Source organism: Peromyscus californicus, unplaced genomic scaffold, assembly GCF_007827085.1.
Source record: "Peromyscus californicus insignis strain IS unplaced genomic scaffold, ASM782708v3 Scaffold_8__1_contigs__length_139910024, whole genome shotgun sequence".
Classification (NCBI taxonomy): domain Eukaryota; kingdom Metazoa; phylum Chordata; class Mammalia; order Rodentia; family Cricetidae; genus Peromyscus; species Peromyscus californicus.
In genome coordinates, this window is record NW_026294606.1 from 52,803,909 (window position 1) to 52,826,817 (window position 22,909).

The 22,909-nt window shown below is 42.5% G+C and overlaps 1 protein-coding gene across 4 annotated transcripts in view; it reads right to left on the bottom strand.

Annotated features, from left to right (window-relative positions):
- Adarb2 (adenosine deaminase RNA specific B2 (inactive)) overlaps positions 1-22,909 on the bottom strand; it is a 543,626-nt gene that overhangs the window by 16,355 nt on the left and 504,362 nt on the right. For all 4 annotated transcript variants that reach the window (XM_052729375.1, XM_052729373.1, XM_052729372.1 and 1 more), the window contains one exon: positions 9,534-9,715. In XM_052729375.1, the coding sequence (XP_052585335.1) occupies positions 9,534-9,715 (182 nt within the window). The remainder of the gene's footprint in view (positions 1-9,533; positions 9,716-22,909) is intronic.

Consider the following 22,909-nt stretch of genomic DNA (forward strand, 5'->3'; position numbering starts at 1 on the left):
TCCTCAGCTGTTCCTTCCTCTCTCCAGGTGCTGCAGGACTCGTGACAACTGCCTCGCTCAGGTCAATAATGTGGAAAACTGTGCATTCCTCATAAAGAACCCCTACACCAGCTCCTGCTCATACTCATGTTCTGGGAATGACCCTCTTGTCTTAATAGAGCATATTCAGTGGGAAATATATGACATGTGCTGTGGAGCCCGCAGAGTATGGTGGGACTGAGGGTGGGCAATTGGTATGTTGTGTGGTGAGGTTGTCTTAACAAGTTCTCAGTGTATGTAAAGAGTAAACCAAGGGGCCTGGGGAGATAGTTCAGTGGGCAAAGCATTTGCTGGGCAAGCATTGAGGACCCGAGTTTGAATCTATGCAGGATCTACAGAACCTATGTAGAAGCTTGGCATGGCTATGAGGCCTGGCTTCTTCTGTGTTGGTTCGGGATAGACCTCAAGTCCTCATGCTTGTGTGGCAGGCACTTACAAGGCTGGGATGACTTAAGGTATCTTGTGGTCTGCCCTGTCCCCTATTTACCCTACAGACACTTTGAAGCCCCTGAAGAAAAGATTGTTGTGACCTGGTCTCAGATTTGGAACCAAACAGTCATTTAAAACAAAATCAAGTCAGAATTAGTTTCTCAAACATGGGGACGATGACACAAAGTCAACAACAGTGTTTCTCAAAGAGTGCTTTTGTCTCCCATTTGCTTTTCCCTAGACTGTGGCCAGCAAACAGCCTGCTCCTTGCAACTCCCTCAGACACCTTTCTCCTCCTCTTCCTCCTCCTCCTTGTTCCCCCTCCTCATTCCTCAAGATCATATCTCGGGGCAGCCAACACCATAGGATTGTGTCTGGTACTTATAAGTAAGTAGTTCCTATTTGTTGAATGATATGGTCAGCACCTCCCAACTTCAACCTAAGATTGAGTGAGTAAATAAACACCTGAATGATATGAATAAACTTGTTGAATTGTATTGGCAATGGAAATATTTTCCTTGGACTAGTGACAATGAGACAGAATATCCTGATCATTTTTTTTTTCTTGAGACTGAATCTCACTTTGCAGTTCATGCTGTCCTCAAACTTGTGGTCCTTCAGCTTCAGTCTCTAAATGGTAGAATCACAGATGTGTGCCATTATGCTTTATTTTTTAAATGTATTTTATTTATGTGTGTGGGTGTCTATGTGGACTTATATGCACATGTGTGAGGGTGCTGGAGGAGGCTTGGAGTTGGATGCCTGAAGGTGGGGTTGGAAGTTGGGAGCCAGGAGCTGACTCTGGTCCTCTGGAAATAAGTGTTCTTAACCTTGGGGCCATGTCTCCATCCGCCATTACTCCCCCTCCGAAATAGACAAAACAACCAAACCTGTTTAGTTCAGGATCTCTGATCCAAAAAGAAATGTCAAAAGAAAATCTAGGATACAGCCACATAGACACTTATCCCCACAAACTCGGTTAACCTAAAAGAAAGTAAAAATGAACAAAGAGCTTGCCAACAGGGAAAGTTCTCTTTGCTTCTGGAAGATGTTTCAACATCCTATTCCATATCCTTTCCCTCCTGTGGCCACTCAGGCCTTTAGGATAGCAGTTTTCCTTGCTCTGCCACTGTGCCCTGGTTTTTATTTTCCATGCCCCTCACCCCTCTTGGGAGACAGAGTTAAATTATGAAGCCCTGGCTGGCCTGGAACTTGATATGTAGACTTCCAAAGCACAGAAAGATGAGCTAGGTGGGGGAATCTACACCTGGGCTCTCTGCTCCTGGACTATTGGACACAAAGCTTGGACAAGGACTTTCCTTCAAAATTTAAGCTTTGGATCCACTCATTGCCAGATGAGGGGGAGTGCTAGCATTTGTCATGCTCATTGTATAGATGATGCCTAATTGGGGGGGGGGGGTAATCAAAAAAGGTTTACCTGGAGCCCTCTTGAGGCATGGGAGGACTCAAACCAACTTCTGAGGTTGCCTAGTTCCAGGTGTAGATCTAGGTCAAGTGTGAGGCCTGTATACCTCCAATATTTAAAAATAACAGCACAGTATTTACACAAAACATTTATGCAAGTTTGTCAGTTACTACATCATATGCCCAAATTTGATGTAATATAAAATGATGCTACAAATTAATATCTAGATGAAAGAAAGTATTTGCTCCCACAACATTTGATTTATTTTGCAAAATACTATTTATTATCACTAATCTCATAAACTTCCCTTGAATTAGAGAGGATCAGAACTCCTTATAGGATTCTGAAACACAGTGTATACTCACACCAAAGTAGGAACATGAATGCCTCCAGAACAGGTATCCAGAGTGTGAAAAGCATATAGAATCGGTCAAAACTTAGCCTATAGTTGATGAAGGTTTTAATGTATATCAAACTTCTGACTAAGTTGTCAGGAAACACAGTGTCTAAAACAGCTTCTAGATATGCTTGCTATTATTTTTTTTTAAACTGCTTCAGGCAACCAGCACCAGGAAGAAAGAGAAGCAATGCCTCTGTTTCTATTGGAAATGCAGCAGTGTTCATCACATCAAACTAGAAAAGTGATCTTCAACTCAGGGTTCTAACGATCAATTCTCTGGCTTGTCTCTGGTCTCAGATTTCTTGATCATTGCTATAACCTTGATTTGTACTATAAAAAATAATCAGACTTTTATTTTCAGTGTGGGTTTAGAAAAGTCAAGACTGAAAAAATCCATGTCTAGGGCTGGTGAGATGGCTCAGCAGATAAAGATACCTGCTGCCTCATCTATGACCAGAGTTCAATCCCAGTGACCCATAGTGGAAGGGGAGAGTGACTCTTGTGAGTTGTCCTCTGACTTCCACAGGTGTGCTTCCACATTAAAAAAAAATAAGTATAAAATCCACATCTGTTAAGTAGGCTATCATCATAAAAAAGAGTTTGACTATTGACTTGGTTATTTTTCTTTTGCTGTGATAAGATATACTGGCAAAAGTGACTTAGAGGAGAAAGGATTTATTTTGGCTTACAGTTCCAGAGGGATAGAGTCCATTATGGCAGGAAATACATGTCAACAGTAAGAGAAGGCATGGGGGCAGGAGCCAGAAACCGGCTGTTGAAATTATACTCTGGGAGCAGGAAGTGGGCAGGGAAGAGGGAGGAGAAAAGAGAGAACATGAAGTGGAGCCAGGCTGTAAACCCACAAGGCCCACATTCAGTGACATACTTCCCACAGCAAGGCCCCACATCCTAAAGGTGCCACAGTCTTCCCAAACAGTGCCAAATGGGACCGCTTGTTCAAATAATGAGACTATGGGGGACATTTCTCATTCAAATCAGCACAACTATGTTATCTAGACCCCCTTCGTCCCATTGTAATTATTTTTACTTGATGGGAGAAATAGTTGTGATGCTGAAAGCATCAAGAAGTATATATCTTCAGCTTGGTAGGACAAGCTGTCAAAGTCACCTTCTATTTTATGGCACCCTTTTTCTAAAAACACGAGTATTCAAAGTATAGATTTTTATTAGTTATTACTCTCACTATTTTGTTTCCACCTTATTGAATTCACAATTGGCAGACTTCTTTAGGGTAGCTGTTTCAGGAAATGATGCAACCTGCCCCTTGCCCCCTCAATGACTCAGGATTTGGGCTAGCCTTAGCATACTCACAGGTTTCTAGTCCTGAAGTTGGCTCCAGTTTAGCTTGCCCTACACAGAATATTTCAAGTCTCTCTTTGAGGCATTACTATGCACCCTGTGCCTGTGGCAATGAGGGTATCCTTTTCAGCTTGGTTGGTTCTTTTTAACCCAGAACTGATTTAGCCGTGTCTAAATTGCAGGGTTTCATTCTCCTAATGCATGAGCTTCCCCTCTTAAGGTGACTCTGTAAACCGACCTTGAGGGAAGTTCATTTGCTTGTTTGAGTGTGATTTTTATTATTATCATCTTTATGCCAGACCTCATCCTCCCCCACTCTTGTTTTTTTATATCAGAAATTAGGATGATTTCTTTTCAAAATTTGCATGATTCATTTTCAAATGTCCATCAAACGCAGTGAAGTTACTGCTTAGGGGTTTTGAGCAGGTGAGATATCAAGATTTAGCTTAATTTGCATCTTGACAGTAATGAAAACCATATTCTAAGTAAGTACAGACTGATGGGTTCAGTCAGACCACACTGCTTGCGGGGGAGGTGGATGCCACACAGGCTTGCGGGAAAGAGGACAAAGTGTCTCAGGGACAATGCCATTATCCCAAGCCCATCAGGTGGCCCTGGATTTCTCTAATTGTCTTTTTCTAGTCATAAATTTTACACTTAACAATTAAAATTCTTTGTGTGTGCATGTGTGTTTGGCTGCCTTCACATGCATATGCGTGTGTGGAGGCCAGAGACAGACTTCTGGGTGCCTTCCTCTCTCATTCTACATTTTTATTATTACAACTTTATCACCATTACTGTATGTGTGTGCATGCACACTCCATGCATGACACTCCATGCATATGGAGGTAGGATGACAACTTTGCAGGAGTTGGTTCTCTCCTTTTGTGCTGTTGAATTTCTCTTATTCCTGCTGCTGCACTGTCTATGTAACTTTCTATTCAACTTGGGTTTGGGGGATCAAACTCTGCTTGTCAGACTTGTGTCACAAATGCATTAAACCATTGAGCCATCTTGTGGCCTTCCACATTAATTTTTAAGACGGGGATGCTTCAGCGAACCTGAAGCTGACCATTTTGGCAAGACTGGCTGGCCAGTGAGCTCCAGGGATCTTTCTGTCTCTGCCCTTCCCAGTGCTGGCTTTACAGGTATGCTGGTGTGCTTGGCTTGTACGTTGATGCTGAGCACCTGCACTTAGGTCCCTTTGCTTGTGCAGCAAATACTTTGCCTGCTGAGCCACCTCTACAGCCACCATAATGAAAAGTTATCATTTTATTTATGCTGCCACATTCCCAGATGGGCATGTCATTTATGAAGAGCACAGACTGGAGACTGGATGTCCAAGAAAGGATGTAATGGTCCCCAGAGGATGAACAAAGACCACTCCCTTGACAGTGGGTTGGGAAGGAGGTAGTACTGTAGTTTCCATTTCTTAATGTTTATTAATTTTAAGTCACTGTTGTTGGGCGGTGGTGGCGCATGCCTTTAATCCCAGCACTTGGGAGACAGAGCCAGGTGGATCTCTGTGAGTTCGAGGCCAGTCTGGGCTACAGAGTGAGTTCCAGGAAAGGCTCCAAAGCTACACAGAGAAACCCTGTCTAAAAAACAAAACCAAAACCAAAAAAAGACTTATTTTATATGTGCATTTCTGTGGTGGGTATGTGCATGTGAGTGCAGGAGCCCACAGGGATCAGAAGAGGGCATTGGATTCCCCAGAACTAGAGTTACAGGTGATTGTAAGCTGCTGGGAACCAAACTCAGGTCCTATGCAAGAGCAGCAAGCCCTCAGAACTGATGAGCTATCTGTCCCATCCCTAAATCATTTATTTAAACTCTTAGATAAATTCAGAAGAATGAGGACAATTCAAGGAATTAGGAGCACAGAAAAAGATAGAATGTAAACCCTTCATAGTAAATGAAAAGTCTCCTAGCTTTAACCTACAATAAATCTAAGAACTGTGCCATAAATTGGGAACATTTAGTAGGGAGGCATTCACTTATGCTTCCAAACTAGCCATTTTTCGATGTTGTAAAGAGCTAGTTTCGTCAATTAGTTACAGTGAGTCCTTGTCACTTTAAGAAAAGACAGGATAAAGAAAAACAAGGAAAAATGAAAGCAAGAAAGAGGAAGAGTTTGGTCCCAAAGTCACATTTTCTTAGAATTGCTGAAATTATTGGCCATTTAAAAAATAAATATAATTTTCTAGCTCTCAAGGCGAACCTTCCACTTCTGTGCTTGGCGACAGATGAGTCTTCTACTGTCTGAGCTACTGAGAGAGCAGCGGGCAGCTAAGAGTTTTGGACACACTCCAGTGCACTGGCTCGCAGCCCCCACACCACTTCTCTGGTAGTTAGATGTGGCTGCCTCTTTAGCTAGCCTCGTTTCGCATTATTAGTTTTTATGTGGTTAAAGAAATAGACATCTAAGAACTTGGACTGCACTGCCATAGGATATTATCTGACATATTAGAAGAATTTAAAATTTAAGCCAACCAGATCTGACTTTAAATCCTTGTTCCTTTTGGTTAAATAGAGAACCTTAAGGAACATATTGAATTTACATGAGTCTCTTGCAAGATTAATTAATGTGTGCTCATGAATATGAAGGTGACACATGTGTGCACATGCATGTGGAGGGCAGACGTCAACATCCAGCATTGTTCTTTAGGATTATCCACCTCCTGAGACAGGGTTTCTCAGGGGACTCAGTCTCCAAGTAGGCTTGTCCAACTGGACATCAAGCAGGTCTTTTAATGTGGGTTCTAGAGCTTGAACTAGGTCCTCGCGCCTGCAAGGCAAACATTTTACAGACTGAGACAGCTCCCTAGCTTTCCTTTGGTACTTAAAAAAATGGAGAGACTAGTGTTTGTTGTTGCATGCATGGTATGAAAATCGAATGAGATGATTCATGTCATAAGTCAACAATGAGAGAAAGTGCCTGTTAGCAAATGTTATCTCCTTTCTCTAATGATTTTGCTACTCACTGGATACTTCTGAACTTTATAATAGTTGTACTACTCAGAACATACCCTGCTTCTTGCCTCCTTCTTGTCTCCAAGAAAACTACCCATAGGTTGTTCATTTCTCAAAAGCTGCTATGGTTAGAGTTATGGATTCTGCAGCCTAGATTGCACCCAAAGGCAGCTTTTATAGCTTGGACTTTTCAGGTGAACTAAACCCCCCACCCATTATGTGTATCAGGACTAGCTAGTGATTAAGACCCATCACACATTCTGTGTTGAGGATGAAGGAGACATCTGGACTGGGAACAAAAGTAGGGATACCGGGGTAGTGTAATAAGCAGAAGCAGAGCAAGTACACAGGGGGTAGGTTCCTCACTGCCTGTGGGTGTGCAGCCAGCCTTACCGATCTTAGCTCAGCTCTCAGGCTGGAGATGAAGTAATCACTCCTTCCACAATAGCTCAGCACTCTTTACAGTGAAATAAGGCAGAGTCTTAATACAACAGTTGTTTAACATTCCTGGATAAAGCGGTGCCACCCTCTGTGCGGTAACCTCGCTGAGACTGGCCAACATTTGGATACAAGTTCTCCTTAGCTGCACACTTGGAATTCTGCGATCTAGCAGTAATCTAATAAATCCTGTGCCTTTGAACACAAAATGACACTAGTCTCTCTGTGTATCTCAGGCTAGTTTGTAATTCACTATGTATCAAGGCTGTCCTTGAACCCACAACCCTCCCTCAGCTTCCCGAATACTCGAATTACAGGCATGTGTCACAACACTCAGCTTCAGGGTTCAGCCCACTGTCCTAGTGCCATGAACTCTCCTCATTGATCAAAGAAAGAGGAGTCTCAGTCAGGGACCCCAGGAGCTCAGAGAGCATCTACATTGCCTGGGGTTTAATATGTGAGTCAAGAGACATGGAGGAGAACTCCTTTCCACCTTCTCTGTTTTAGCTTTTTATGTCTGTGATCTTATTTTACATAACCTGTAAGTGGTCAACACTGTAGAATAAGTGAATAAAAGGATTAATTTCTGTGATGGCTGCATCTTCTCTTAAGAATTTGCTCAGCTTTGCATGAATTATTTCATTTCATCCCCACCACAGCTCCCGCGAGGCCCCTTTGCATACCTGATCTTATAATGTGGAACAATTTAAAAACTCTGGGAATAAATCTTAGGCCCAACTGCAACATATAGACATGCAGACAATCACAGAGTATGCACACAGATATAAAAGCATACACAGACACAGTCAGATAGACACACAGACAGATACACACATACATACACAAAGACACAGACACAGACACACACACACACACACACACACACACACACACAACAACAACAACAACAACTGCTTTGTCTTACTGTTTTTTTCTTTTCTGAGACTCGGGCTGTATTACTTTTCTCATTGCTTTGACCAAATTACTTGACAGAAGCAACTTAAAGGAAAGAAGAGCTTACATTGGCTTATGGTTTGAGGAGATACCATCACGGAGGAGCCTAAGGAGGCTTATTGTATTGCACAAATAAGTCAGGAGGCAGAGCAGACAGGAAGTGAGGCCTGTACCCAGTGACCTACTTTCTCTAGTAAGGCGCCACCTCCTAAAAGTTTCACAGCCTTTCCAAACAGTGCCACCAGCTGGGACTAAGTGTTAAAGCCCATGAGCCTGTGGAAGGTGTTCACATTCGCACCACAGCACAAGCTAAAAGCAAAGCAGCCAAGCTGGTGAACACTTGCATCCTGCTCCTGGAGTTCTGCTGTTTCTCAGTGTGTCTTCCTGATTTTGTCACAAGTAGTTCCTCAAGAGAACTCTCCTGATGCACAAGGGGACCCCACTTAAAGACCTAGAGTGTTCCACCAGGTTCTCACCACAAGGCTAACAGGACAGGATTAAAACCCGCATGCTTCTTCCTTCTGCTCTGGTTGTCTCCCACAAGCCTGGAAGTTTACAATTAACGCAGAAGTCCAGTAGTTCCAATGGATAAACACCACCTTTCCAAAGCTTGGGAGACTTCTCACTGGCTCCTTCCTATGGTACATAAAATTTCACACCTTCCAGTGTTTCCATGGCTACGTGACCTGTAACCAATTGTTTCTAGGTGGGGTGGCATGTCTGGCTCCCTAACAGCACGTAGGCTCTATGGGAAGTAGCAAGTGTAGTTTGCTTAGGGCTTGCCTCCCAGAATTACTTCCTGCCAGGCCCTGCAACAGAGGGTGTCCTAGGTTCTGCAGACACACTCCAGGTGACCTGGGGGTTGACTGACCCTTTCATTTTTTATTTATTTTTTGGTGTGTGTGTGTGTGTGTGTGTGTGTGTGTGTGTGTGTGTGTGTGTGTTACAGTATGAGTATGGCTAGTGACATTTCAGAGGACAACCTTGAGTGTCAGTCCTTGCTTTTCACCTTGTTTGAGACAAGGTCTCTTGTTTGCCACAGCATATATAGATACATCAGGCTGATTGACCAGTGAGCGTCTGGGGATTCTGTTGTCTCCAGCTCTCATCACCCCAAAAGAGTGCTGGAATTATAGATGTGTACTACCACATTCAGTGTTTTTACATGAGTTCTGGGGATCTGAACTCAGGTTCTCACACACCAGGGGTGCCTAAGGTGTGTGCTGGGGGCCTCTTAAACCTCATTATGTTAGTAGGGTCTTTGTGTGAGCTACTTTAACACTGCAGTGAAAACAAGATACAGATGTGTGCTGTGCTAGGTCCCACATGAAGTCATGCTAAAATATTGCTTATTATCAGATATGCTGTGACACACACACACACACACACACACTTGTTCATATTAAGTTTCCTCATTGTTTTCATTTTACTCAATAAAATCGCCATTGCCAAAATGAATGCAATCAGACAAGAGTTGCAACCATGGGACCTGTGTTCATCAGCCTGTAGACAAGGAGGAGGTTGCAGGTCTCTCTCTTGAGACTGTTCTCTTACCACTAAGGAGAGGCCTGTTTTGCCGGTAGGAGGCAGGCAGCTGACCGATGCCCTCCATCCTGTGGCTCATGACCCGTGCAAGGTGGCCCGTGTGGTGCAGGCTTCCCACAATGATGCTGTGGAGGTACACAGGCTCGATGAAGTGACAGAGGAGAGCACCTTGTAGTCCCAGCACATTCCAGCTAGAAGGAAAAGCAAGGGTGAAGTCAGTGGGATTTCTGCATCTGCTTGGGATGCAGCGCTGGCAGCTCATAGTCCATTCAGGGAGCTGGACCTGCAAGTGATGTTGGTGTCATTCTGTCCTTCAGCTGCCTGCTCCTTCCCTTTTTCCAGCTTGGGGAGGGATGGCCTGGGAACTTGTCAAAGGCAAGTCATCAGGGTGGCCACTGATGATTCTGCTGGATCTAAGAACCAGTACTGAGCTCTGATAGTCTCTGCATATTCATTAAACGCAACTCCCTTTTCTACGAGCTGTTAGAGAGACAAGGCAGTGCTGTTCTCTCAGAGACTTAACATTAGATTGTTTAAAAGAAGATGCTTGGTTCCCAAAGTGAATCTGAAGTTTTTTTCTTATACCCTATCTGGGAAAGTTTCAGAAACTGAATTTGCTGATTTCCGTTTGGGGAGAAGCATTGTCTTCCATTCCGTTTGTCCTTAGCAGTCAGAATGACCTACTGTGCTGAAATTAAAGGGCATAAATAAGTGACCTTGTTTTGGTCTGGGGATGGTTTTTTTATTTTAAAAAGCCTAGATCAGAGATGATTGACAATGACCCTTTCTTTGAAATAAATAGAGCTCTGGGTGAATGTTCTTACTTCTTCAAGCAGAGGTGATAGAAGTACTGTGAAAAACATTTTTTTTTTTTCATCCCCCGACCTAAATTCAGAGTAGAAAGTTCTGTGTATCTACCACTTCAAGCAATGCTTTGTGGCTTCCACTCTAATGTGTTTAAAATGCAACCACTTATTGGAGGCAGGCATTATGTAGCTAATTTCTTACATCATTGTTCTTTTTCATTAATTAACATTTTTCCACTGTTGGAGCAATTATTGTGGGACCTCCATGCTGTACATCTCTTTTGATGATTAATAAGGAGTCATTATATCTCTCTTCCCGAAGCAGTCAATTAACACAGAATTCTTTCCATTAATTACCGAATGTGTCTCTACCTGGAGAGCAATCTGCTCCAAGAACCGGTGACACCAATTGCTTTAAAAAGTTCTCTTTAAATTTTATTCCGAAAACACAAGCAATTTAGCTGGCGATATTAATCTGCCTCAGAAGCATCATGGTGACTGAGAAACATCTTTTAATCTCATGCAAGAAAAGGCAGCCATCTGGCTGGCAAGGATTTCAGGGAACCACTCTCCCAGTCTCCCTCCGTAAATGCAGGTCATTAAAGTAATGTGTTCATCTACATAAAACTCAAATGGAATATAAAAGGTAATATTTATATACAAACAATTTAGTCCTACGATTTAAACAGTCATTGGTTTTTATGAAACATTTACTTTAGACTATCAGATTTGCATAACTTCATTTAAAAATACTGTGGTCATTTTCTAGAAGTCACACTGGTCTTCTCAGCAAAGAAAGGGCTGTCTTTGTGCACTGTATCCCAGTGTAAATATCAGAATGGGTTGAGACAAAGGGCATGTCTGGAAGAAGCACATGTCCTCATTCCTGATGTCTTTTGGCTGTAACGTTTCTGCTTCGTTCTGAATTTTTCACTACAATATGACACACCCACTGTGGCTCTTCTAAGGCCCCTCACTTTCCACTGATGAGATACAGATTGGCTACAAAGCTCAGGGGAGGAGCCCTGTGATACTTGACTCTTCCTGAAAGGAAGAGTGTTGGTAGTTTTGATTTGTGTTTGAGGAATTAAGCTCATTCCCTTACGTCTTCTCTTTCGAAATTTTATTATTTATTTATTTGTATTATTATTTTTTTCACACAATATATTTGGTCATGCTTTTTTTTTTCCTCTCCCAACTCCTCCCAGATCCTTTCCATTTCCATATCCACTCAACCTCATGTTCTCTCTCTCAAATATAAGACAGAAAAACCAAAAAAGCTAAAATCAAAACAAACAAACAAAAAATAAGATAAAGAATTGAGAAGCTAAGAAGAAGTATAACAAGATGGAAGAGTGGGTAAAGGTGAATGCTGCCAAGCCTGGGGACCTGAGTTGAATCCCTGGAACCCAATGTTTGGAAGGAAAGTTGTCCTCTGACCTCCATATGGCACGTGCTTGACCCCCCCTCCCTTGCCAAGTCAATTAAATAAGAAATATGTAGGAAATATTTTTTTTTAAAGGCAAACGCCAAGAACGGTTGTGCACTTTTATAGTTTAGTCCCAGTACTTGAGAAATGGAGGCAGGAGAATTGTGAGTTGGAGGCCAGCCTAGGCAAGCCTCTGCTTGATACCAAATAGCACCTAAACAAACAAACAAACAAATACTGAGGAGGAATAAAACAGAATACCATGTAGTATTTAGACATACTCTTTTTGGATTTGGAGGGTGGTAGGCAAATATGCCAGGGAAAGGTTTGTGACAAAGGATGCTCAGAAAGCCCGCCAAGAGGTAACAATCTAAAGCAAAGGGCTTTGGGTTACAGATAGCACAAGTGGACCTTACAACCTCAGATTGTTGGTAAAATTTAGAAATTTCTTATCAATTAAAAGCAGAATAATACATAAAATCTCCCTTGATAACAAGGCATCTTCTTCAAATAAGCTAAGCCTCAGACAATAAAATGAGAATTTCCATGAAGGGATATGGTAATTCTTGAGACTATCCAAGTATTGGCTTTGAACAAAACTTGTGGAACATATTTTGAGTGTTCTGATTCCACTGGATTGTCTAAAGACAAATAACTTCTATATCTGATCCCCCCTAATAACCTTTACAATAAAAAGAAAAAATCAACCTCCTCTTTGCCTGGCTATAGGAGTTTAAACAAATTCAGCTATCACGATCAATAAAACCAAATGTCTCTCTGAATATGAACTGGAGAATCCTCCGCATTCAGGATTGAATGGAAAAATACCTCTCCTTTTGTTCAAATAGCTGATATGCCTGTAATGTTGACAGAGACAGAAATCCTATGCCTAGCTTTCAATATAGATAATCCCTAGATAAATATATTTTTGTCTGTTTGTCAATCACAGAAATACCACTGATAAGTGGAGGAGAGATTTTAGAAAAGGTTGCCTTTCTTCAGCCAAGGGATGTCATCTCCTTGCTGAATTTGAACTGTGACCTCCAAGCTAGGAAGAGAATGATAAGTCTCACTGTGTATGAGGCTCTCCTCACAGGTATGTGTCTTGAAATTTAGACAGAGAACATCCATTGGTGATGTATATTTGGACATTTTCTCTTTCTTCCTATTATTTATAGCATCTTGATGTAGTCCTGGAAAAAGACAATTCTTTGCATTTGTAAATGTGCAGCATGAGATAGTTCCATAGATACACACTTTCACTTTCTTCTGTCAGCCTGTTTTCTGAACAAAACACCACATCAATTGCAAAAGTTTCCCATGTTCTGTCTGAAGCCAGTGAAGGTCACACTGAGAGAATCAAGTAGTCACAACCTGCAGGTGAGACTCAGGGACTGTGGTGGAACCATGGTCTTCAACTTAGCCTCTATACTGGACCAACTAGAAGCTTTAAGAACATTTTCTGCCTTGGTTCTTGTTCTAGCTGGCTTTCTATTGCTGTGATAAAAACCATGACTAAAAGCAACTTGGGGAAGAAAGCTTTGACTTCATCTTACAACTCAAAGTCATATTACATCTCTGAGGGAGCCCAGGGTAGGCACTCCAGGCAGGAATACAAATTCCTGTCTGGAGGCAGGAGCTGAAGCTGAGAAGGTAGAGGATGCTGCTTACTGGCTTGCTCTTCATGGCTGGCTGAGTTACTTTTCATATAGCACCCAGGACCACTTGCCCAGGAAAGGTACTGCCCACAGTAGGGTGGGCACTCTCATATCAATCATTAATCAAAAAAAATGCCCCACAGACATGCCTCTAGGCCAGTCTGATTGATGGTAATTCCTTAATTGAGATCCCTTCTTTCTAGGTGATTCTAGCTTGTTAAGTTGTCATAAACTAATCAGTACAGTGTCCCAAACACATTCTTATTTGATTGGTTATGAGTCTGGACAATCCTGGGCATCAGTTTTGTTTTTTCTTTTAAACTCTGGCCACATTATTCCAATGTCATTTAATGCTGAAACTTTAGCATCTAAGTAGTTAATGAAAAATTTGGGGTAAAAACGTCAGAGGACATACAAATTCAGACTCTGGTCATTTGGGCCATCCTGAACCACTTCCTGCTGCTTTGAGCAATAGTCCCCTCAGTGATCCTCTAGGTGTGGTACCTGAGTGACTCAGGGCTGGGCGCTTGAATGAATCACAGACTCTCAGTTCCCCATCCTAGACCTGCCAAATCAGAGCCTCCTGGGTGGATTTCAGCAGTTGTGTTTTTAGCAGATCTTCCAGGTGATTCCAATGCTGCCTGTCTCCACACTGATGCTGTCTGCTTCCCAAGCCACTGGAAGACTACAGGAAGCCATTTTCCATCCATCTTGAGTTAATACCTGTTTTCACCACATATTTCCCTAGTGTTGCACCACTTTCCCGCCACCTTTATGAAGACAACTAACAATCTGAAGCCAGGGTCACTTGGCTAGTCCACTCCCAGCTAATTAATCACTTTCCACTGGTTTTTATAGGAAAAGGAGAAGAATGATAACCCTTTGAATCAATAACAGGACTTCTAGGAGCTCATTCCATGGCTATACTCTAGTACCAGGGTATAGTCTTTACAGGATTGTCATAAACACAAAGCAAACTAAAGAAGAAAAAAAAAGACTGGAAATAATTGTTTCCTTTTATTATAGAGCTGATTGAATAAATTCACAGAAAGAAAAGATAGGACAGTCACACTGTTTGCCTTATTGCTTGTGGTACCACTATGTCCCTGTCAAGGGGGCTCCTCTTGAGTGCCTTACCTGCCCTGCTGACTTTCTTTTTGTACCTTTTCCCATGTGGATGCACCACATCTGACTGTCCAACTGCATAATGCCTCTTCCCAGTCATTTATGAGGACACCCAGGACAGTTTTAGATTATGCTTGCTCACTCTCTTGCTGTCTTTTCATAGCCACAGTATTCTTTTTTTTTTTTTTTTTTTTGGTTTTTCGAGACAGGGTTTCTCTGTGTAGCTTTGCGCCTTTCCTGGATCTCGCACTGTAGACCAGGCTGGCCTCGAACTCACAGAGATCCGCCTGCCTCTGCCTCCCGAGTGCTGGGATTAAAGGCGTGCGCCACCACCGCCCGGCGAGTATTCTTACTCATTGATCTAGATAGCTCCTTTTGTTTTGTAGAACTGGGCTTCTCAGCTCTCTGCTGTTTCCGCACCTCTGAGAGGAGTCCCAGAGACCAGCAGCCACCTGTGTCTCTGGAGATACTAATCTGGCCATTCTGGCCACCATAGTGAATGGTTGCCGTAGTGATAGAATTGGTAATGCCATACTGTCCTTGATTTGTTGTTACTGACTGCTTTTGTGTTTGATAAATAACATCCACTTGATGACTCTGTTTTCATCATGAGAGACTGTACAAAACTCGCTTAAATATAAAAATCGTCATGAACTCTTTGTGAAAGAATGTGTATAAAGGTTTATTGAGATGAGTAGAGTGGTGCACGGTTGTTAATCTCAATCTTTTGGGAGGTTAATGCAGGACGATCATGAGTTCAAGGCCAATTGGGTTCTATAGGAAGTTCCAGGCTACCCTAGGCTACAAAAAGAGACTCTGTCTCAAAAAGGGGGTTGGGGGAGGCTGGGAGTGTAGCTCAGCGAGTACTTATATGCATGAAACCCTGGACTGAATCTCCAGTACTGCCCACCCAAAAAATATGAGATGAGAAAATGGCATATCATCCTCTTTTGAGTTCTGTGCACTTGATAATGTGCTACAGATGAGGAGCCTGCCAATAAATCAAGAAGGAGGGAAGTTGGAACTGTTCCCTAGGGGCCTAGGTGCAGAGAAGAGGGAGCCCACAGAGGGAATGTGTAACAACAGGTCTTTTCTTGGAAGGTGAGCATCCTATTCACAGTCAGACTTTCAGACAGGTGCCTGATTCTCCAGAAAGGAGCTATCATATTTTTAAACAGTTCACTTTTTTTTTAGTGGAGAAAATTTAAATCCCTTTACTTGAAGAGACATTGTGATCAATAATCAGGTCCAGGTACTTAAAATTAGAAGCCATATCTAAAGGAACATTAGTTCCAGAAGATTTAGATTTGCATATGCTATTCAATGTCTGCTTCATAGAGACAAAACTGCTCTGGTGTTCCCATTCTTTAAGGAGGCTGTGGCTTCTGCCTGTGATAGTGACTGCTCAGAGTATGAAAACAAGCCATGTATACAGGGACATGGATGTGTGTTGGAGCCCACTAGGTTTCCTAATGGCTGTACCCAGCAGGACTGCATTGGAGGTTGATTGGACCACGGGCTTGGGTACCAAGTGTTTGTAAGGGTCTAACTAGCAAGGGGGAGGTCTTTTGCGCCACCCCTTGACATTGTTATAAATAGACCTTTGGAATAAAGATCTGGGCCCATTTGGATAAGGATCCAGGCTCACCCGGGTCTATCTTGTGTTTTCTCTCTGCTTCTTAACTCTCTAAGTCTCTCAAAAGTTCCTGGGGTAAATAAGTGTGGGGACTGGTCCCTCACAGATGTGATGGTTATACCGCTGTCACCTGTTCCTCTACTGCAGGTTGGTTGGTTGGTGACATGCTACTTAACTTTAATTTTGTGGTTTTGAAGATCAATTTTCACTGATGAGGTGAAACTCTCCATTTTCTGTAGATCCACCCAGTCTTTAAGGGTGTTGTTAGAGCTGGGAATTCAGAACATACTTTACTGTAATTATTATCTGGCTTCATGATTTTCCAGAGTTAAGCCAAATGAGTGACTTTTCTCATGATGTTGTGTTGTGTTCCTAAGACATTCATAGCAAACAACTGCTTCCGCCTGGCCCCAAACAGCAGAAGCACATCTCTTATGGTTCTGGGGATCAGAGGTCTGAAATCAAGTTGTCAGCCTGCCTGGCCATACTTCCCCTGGAGGCTCTGGAGAGGATCCATCCTCACCTATTCCAGTTGCTGGTGGCAATTGTTGATGCTCTTGCGTAGTGTCTGCACCAATCCAAACTCTGCCTTCTGCCCTGTGTGTTCTCCTGTGCCTGTCCCCACACTTTCTCTGCCTCTCTTTTACAAGGACACATGTGGTGGCATTTAGAAGCCATCTGAGGTAGGGTGCATGCCTCCATTAGTCTCCCGACTTAATTCTGCCATATAAAGTTGGAGTCCCAGGTTCTGCAATGATATGTATCTTTAGAGGTGTCTATTTAGTCATCTACATCCCAAGTGATTCCGTTTTGCCCTTTGTCCTTTGTTGAGAAGCCATTATTTGCCCTTCACCACAGATCCTACATAGGAAATCTGAGGTCTAGAACAAAGAGTTTGTACAAAGGCTTTTTTTTTTGGTGGGGGGAGCACTCCTCATAGTAGTAATGACCTGGAAACACAGCAGGCACCCAGCAACAGGGAGTGGAGCAGCTGATGGCATGAATACTAGCAGTAATACACTCCCATTAAAGCGCTTGTTATTTTAACAAAGAGCCGTGGCTGGAGTTTTGAGGAACAGCTTGGAAGCCAACTGGTACACACTACAAAATCCTAGCTGAAGGAGAAAATGTAAGTTAAAAGAAAGATTAACAGGAACATAGCAGAGTCGGCTACTGTGCTGTATGACCATTGGGATATTAGCTGATATTTCCTATATTTTCCTATTTTTTTCTTTCTTGTATTTCTCTTTTTTTTTTGACACAGAATCTCACTGTGTAGTTCAGGTTGGCCCTGAATTCCCTAGCTAGCCTAGGGTTTTCCCAAAATTAAGGTAGTCCTCCTGCCTCATCTTCTAGAGAACTGAAGTTACAAAGCATATGTACGTGCCTTGACACTTTCTTGATTGAGTCATTCTCTTGACGGGGGGCGGTGTGTGTGTGTGTTAAAATTATTATTATTATTATTATTATTATTATTATTATTACTATTGCAATGCTGGGGATGGAACCCAAAGCCTGAACATCAGGCAAGTGCTCTATCACTGAACTATAATCCTAGTCATTGATTCCATGGGATAGGGTCTCCCTATATAACCCAAGCTGGCTTTGATCTTGGGATCCTCTTGGCCCAACCTTCCAAGTGCTGGGATTACAGGGACACTTAGGCCAGAGATTTAGTTCTGTTTTCTGTGAAAGTCTTTCACTCATAAGGGGTTAGTTCTACCTTCTTAGAATTTGTGAGTTAGCCTTTATATATAAGATGTTTAGCATCAGGGTTTTAGCTAAAATTTTTTGTTTTGATTTCCTTTTATTTTTTATGGGTATGTATCTATGTGAGTGTTTCTATGTGGGTCAATGTGTGTGTGTGTGTGTGTGTGTGTGTGTGTGTGTGTGTGTGTGTGTGCAGATGCTTCATGTACATACATGTGAAGAAAAGAACAACGGATAGAGGGTAATGGGTAGGAGCCCCCCATGAACTGACTCTTTCATAATAGAGAAATCCATTCACTGGATGTTTCCTAGAGGAGCATTAAAGTCTCATGAACAAGAATCATGAAATGGGTCTTCAAGGAGATTGATTGATGTTCCAATGAGGTGCTCATCCCTTATCAAGGGATGAGAACCATCAGGGTGGGCCACAATTAAAGCTACTACTGTCTACCTTGGGGACTAACTGTCCTTGTACAGACCAGAGGAAGGATGGATTTCTAGTGAAGTCCCAATCTCTGGACAGAAGGAAGAATACTTTCAAACATTAGCGGATAGGTAACTAAAGGTTTTTTTTTTTTGTTTGTGTGTGCAGTGTTATTTTCTGGTTCATGATAAAGCACTGCAGAAATTTCAAGCTTTCTGTATCATTTTCTTGTGTTCCCATAAACTGATCATACCACTAACACTGTAAAATGAAATCAATTTTTACTCATAAAATTCTGTACCTAGAAGAATGGCTGTTATTACTTAGCAATACTGTCGTGTAGGTGCCATTGATCATAAACAGGGAAGCCCAAGTAATATTTTTGATCTGCATGTGGGAAGTGATCTAGCTGTGCTAATTGTTTAGCTTCATAGATACATCAGACTCCAGTTCACGTTTTCTTTAATATTTCAGGGAATTTTCAAAGAGAATCAGAGATTTGTCTAGTGGATGCATTTCCTCCACCTCAATTAGAAACACCATTTTATTTTATTTTATTTTTTGTTGTTGTTCATCTTAACATGCAAAAGTCAAAAGAAATAATGGGTGAGAAAATGTCATCTGGACTCATTTTTTATAGTGCTCAGATAGAACTGCACTTATATATATATATTATGACATATATATATATACATATATTATGACATATATATATATATATATATATATACATACATATATTATGACATATATATAACTAGGCTCCAAGCATCATGTGAGATAAAGACTGATTTTTTTGAAAAGAAAAATCAGTAAGCTTATCTGATATTTAACACCTCCCTAAAATCTATGGACAGTGCAAATAACTTCTTGGCTTTGGTGGGAAGATTACAGTCTTTTAAAATATTAGATTTCAAGCATTGGGGAGATGGCTCAGTTGGCAAAAGTGCTTGCAATGCACGCACAAGGATCTGAGTTCAGACCCCTGGCAGTTACATACAAAGCTGGTTACAGGGCACATGTCTGCAAGTCTAGTGCCATTGGAGGCAGAGACAGGCAGCTCCTTGGGCTCACGGCCTACTTAGTTGAGCTGAATTGGTAAGCTCTATGTTCAGTGAGAGACCCTGTCTTGAAGAGTAAGGTGGGGAGTAATTGAAGAATATACCAGACCTTGGCCTCTGCTCTTCACATTCACACAAACACACACACACACACACACACACACACACACACACACACACACACACACGTGCACATGCCACTGAATACATACTCGCACACACACATGAAGATGTAATACACCACACACACCTACACTACCATCATGCACACAACACAATATTAGTTTCTACAACATACCCAATTGGATTGCACATATTAATGTTTTATAACTTGAATGTTCTGGCAAAGGAAGAGATTTCAGCCATTTATTTAGCTAGTAGGTATTCACCGACCATTGACCCCATGTACACTCCTTTATACTATTTGAAAGTCATCGTGACTCAACACAATGCAGTTGGTGAATCAGAACCTGGGCTTTTCTCTTCATCGTGAATCTACCCATGATGTTTCAAATGTCTTCTTTTTTTATTTTATAATTTAATTTAATTTTACATATCAGCCATGGATTCCCTTGTTCTCCCCCCTCCCGCCCCCTTCCCCCCAGCCCACCCCCCCATTCTCATCTCCTCCAGGGCAAAGACTCCCCTGAGGATTGAGTTCAACCTGGTAGATTCAGTCCAGGCAGGTCCAGTCCCCTCCTCCCAGGCTGAGCCAAGTGTCCCTGTATAAGCCCCAGGTTTCAAACAGCCAACTCATGCACTGAGTACAGGACCTGGTCCCACTGCCTGGATGCCTCCCAAACAGATCAAGCTAATCAACTGTCTGTCTCACTTATCCAGAGGGCCTGATCCAGTTGGAGGCTCCTCAGCTATTGGTTCATAGTTCATGTGTTTCCATTCGTTTGGCTATTTGTCCCTGTGCTTTATCCAACCTTGGTCTCTACAATTCTCGCTCATACAAACCCTCCTCTTTCTCGCCAATTGGACTCCTGGAGCTCCACCTGGGGCCTGGCCGTGGATCTCTGCATCTGGTTCCCTCAGTCACTGGATGGGGTTTCTAGCATGACAATTAGGGTGTTTGGCCATCCCATCACCAGAGTAGGTCAGTTTGGGCTGTCTCTCGACCATTGCCAGTAGTCTATTGTGGGAGTATCTTTGTGGATTTCTGTGGGCCTCTCTAGCACTCAGATGTCTTCTTAATATAAGTCTCAGGAGTACTCATACCACTAACCAATGAGTTGGTTCTAGAAGCTAGTGGAATCACGTAGCGAGACTAATCCTCTGAATCTTGGCCAGAGTAACTCCATCTTGCAGCAGTCTGGGTACACCATCTTTCCCATGGCTAGGCAGTATTTACTGATAGCAGCAGAGTCACTGACAAGGGCGAGGATGGAGCACATAGAAACATGTCTTTCCCAGAGTCTGGCTTTGTTTATGCCTTATGTTGCTTGAGTCTATAGTTACCACTACTGCTGAAACACTCAGTAGCACTCTGAATCCAGATTTTGTCAATTCTGCTTAGATTTAGGTCCACATAAAATAGGAATTTGGTAGATGGGGATTTGGTGACTTGGAGTGGAGATTTAGCTGTTCATAGCTGCCTAAACTCTATAGCAACCCTAATAAGCCTACTTTACCCCTCAGAATAAGCTTGAGCAAATCACTTTCAGCTGTGAGTGCTCCCTTTGGAGACACTGGTTAGTTTTACATCTACCCAGAGAAGTCACAACACATCAGCAACAAGGACAAATACAGGGCAGTGTCTGCCAGTCATGGGCTGGTGTTTTCACTCATTATAAACTCCCTTTCAACTTAGCAAGGCACTCTATGGTATAAATGCTATGACTTGACCAATTTTGAGCTGCCAGTCTGAGGTCACTGAGCACAGACTTAAGAGGAGGTACACTGGTTTTGGCAGCAGCTCATGACTTTATAAAGTAATCCCCTGTGTGGACAAAGCAACTGTAAATGATTCCAAAAACACACATATCCGTCAGATAATTCAGAAGTGGCAAATCTGGAGTGTTTATTACTTTTAGTATAATTTAGCTGTAAGTTTGTGTATTTCAATTTTAATAATGACTGTATTTAACATCTGACTTTCAAGACTATTTGAAACTTTAATAAGTTCCCGAGTCTAGCTGGTTCCAACATGGTGTGATACGGGGTGCAGTGTGTCATGTGTTGTAGGCTATAACCAAGTGTGTCCTTACAGTGTTTTGTGGACTACAGTTTCTGTGCTTTTGTATACTTAGAGCCTTACTCTCTCCAGCATTAAGTGTCATAATTCATTCAGTTAGAAAGGTTCATCTGTACTTGTGTGTGAAGGCCCTCTGTTTTGAACATTATTTAAGCCCTGGGTTGAAAATTTGTTTTTGTACAGGCTAGAGAACAGATGAACACATACATTATCAGATTGTCCCTTTGTGAAGCCTTTGTACAAGTAATGCACACTGCAGATGCTTATGGTCTTGAACCATTATCATAACATATGTTCCTGCTCCAAAGTGGCAAATGTGCCTCTGTTCTGAAATAGCTCATGTATGAGCACTCACATCCATATCTTATGCTCAGGGTCTGGCTGTGGAGGAGGTACAGGGACTTCCATGCCAAAGGAAGTGTTGCTATGCCAATTGCTTTAGCCTGAACCAGACAGGACTGTTTAGAGTGGGTGTATTATTTCTGTCCCTGTTATGGTCATCATTGCCCTGTCCTCATCATCATTACCAATAAGCACTGTTTATCAAGAGCCGTCATGTGCATCTCACTGTGACAGACACCATGCAAATCAAGTGGCATCAATGATCCCATGAAGGTCAAGCCCAGACACAAGCAAACAGCATTAGGTACTGCATCTCTGCCATTTCAGGGCGTGTGATGGGATGGGATGTGAAGAGGGTAAGGCCGGCATTCCTTGCAGGGCAGGGAAAGGAAAAGATGGTACACTAGGTGATGAGAGGAGGTGAAGCTAAGCAGTTAGTGCGAGCCTCAGAACGCATTGGTTGAGGGGTGTGTGGAGCAGTAATGAGATAGAGAGAGGCAAGTGAGGGAGAAAAGGATGGAGGGATGGAGGGTAAGGAAAGGAGAGAGGCAGAAAGATACTGAGACAAAGGGAGAGAGACAGACAAATACAGAGAGACATGGAGATTGACAGACAGAGAAATAGAGAGACAAAGGGAGAAACAGGGGGCGGCTAAACAGAAAGATACAGAGACAGACAGACAAGGGACAGAGACAACAAGACAGAGGAAGAGGAGAGGAGAGACTGACAGAACAAGAGAAAGTAAGGAGACAGAAGAGGAAGCTGGGAGGTGGCCTTGAGGGGATGCAGCATGGGTATGAGGGGATCTCTAAGCCCTGGTCTCCACCCCACCCCTCTGTTCTGTCCTGTCTCCTCCCACCATCACCACATCTGACAAGGAGAAGCTAAGTGGGTAGATGGTGTGAACTGAGAGTGCGAACCCACCTGGTGCCAGGGGATTGATTCCTGGGCTAATTCAGGGAGTGGTCTTTCTGTAGCCAGCTGGAGAAGAGAC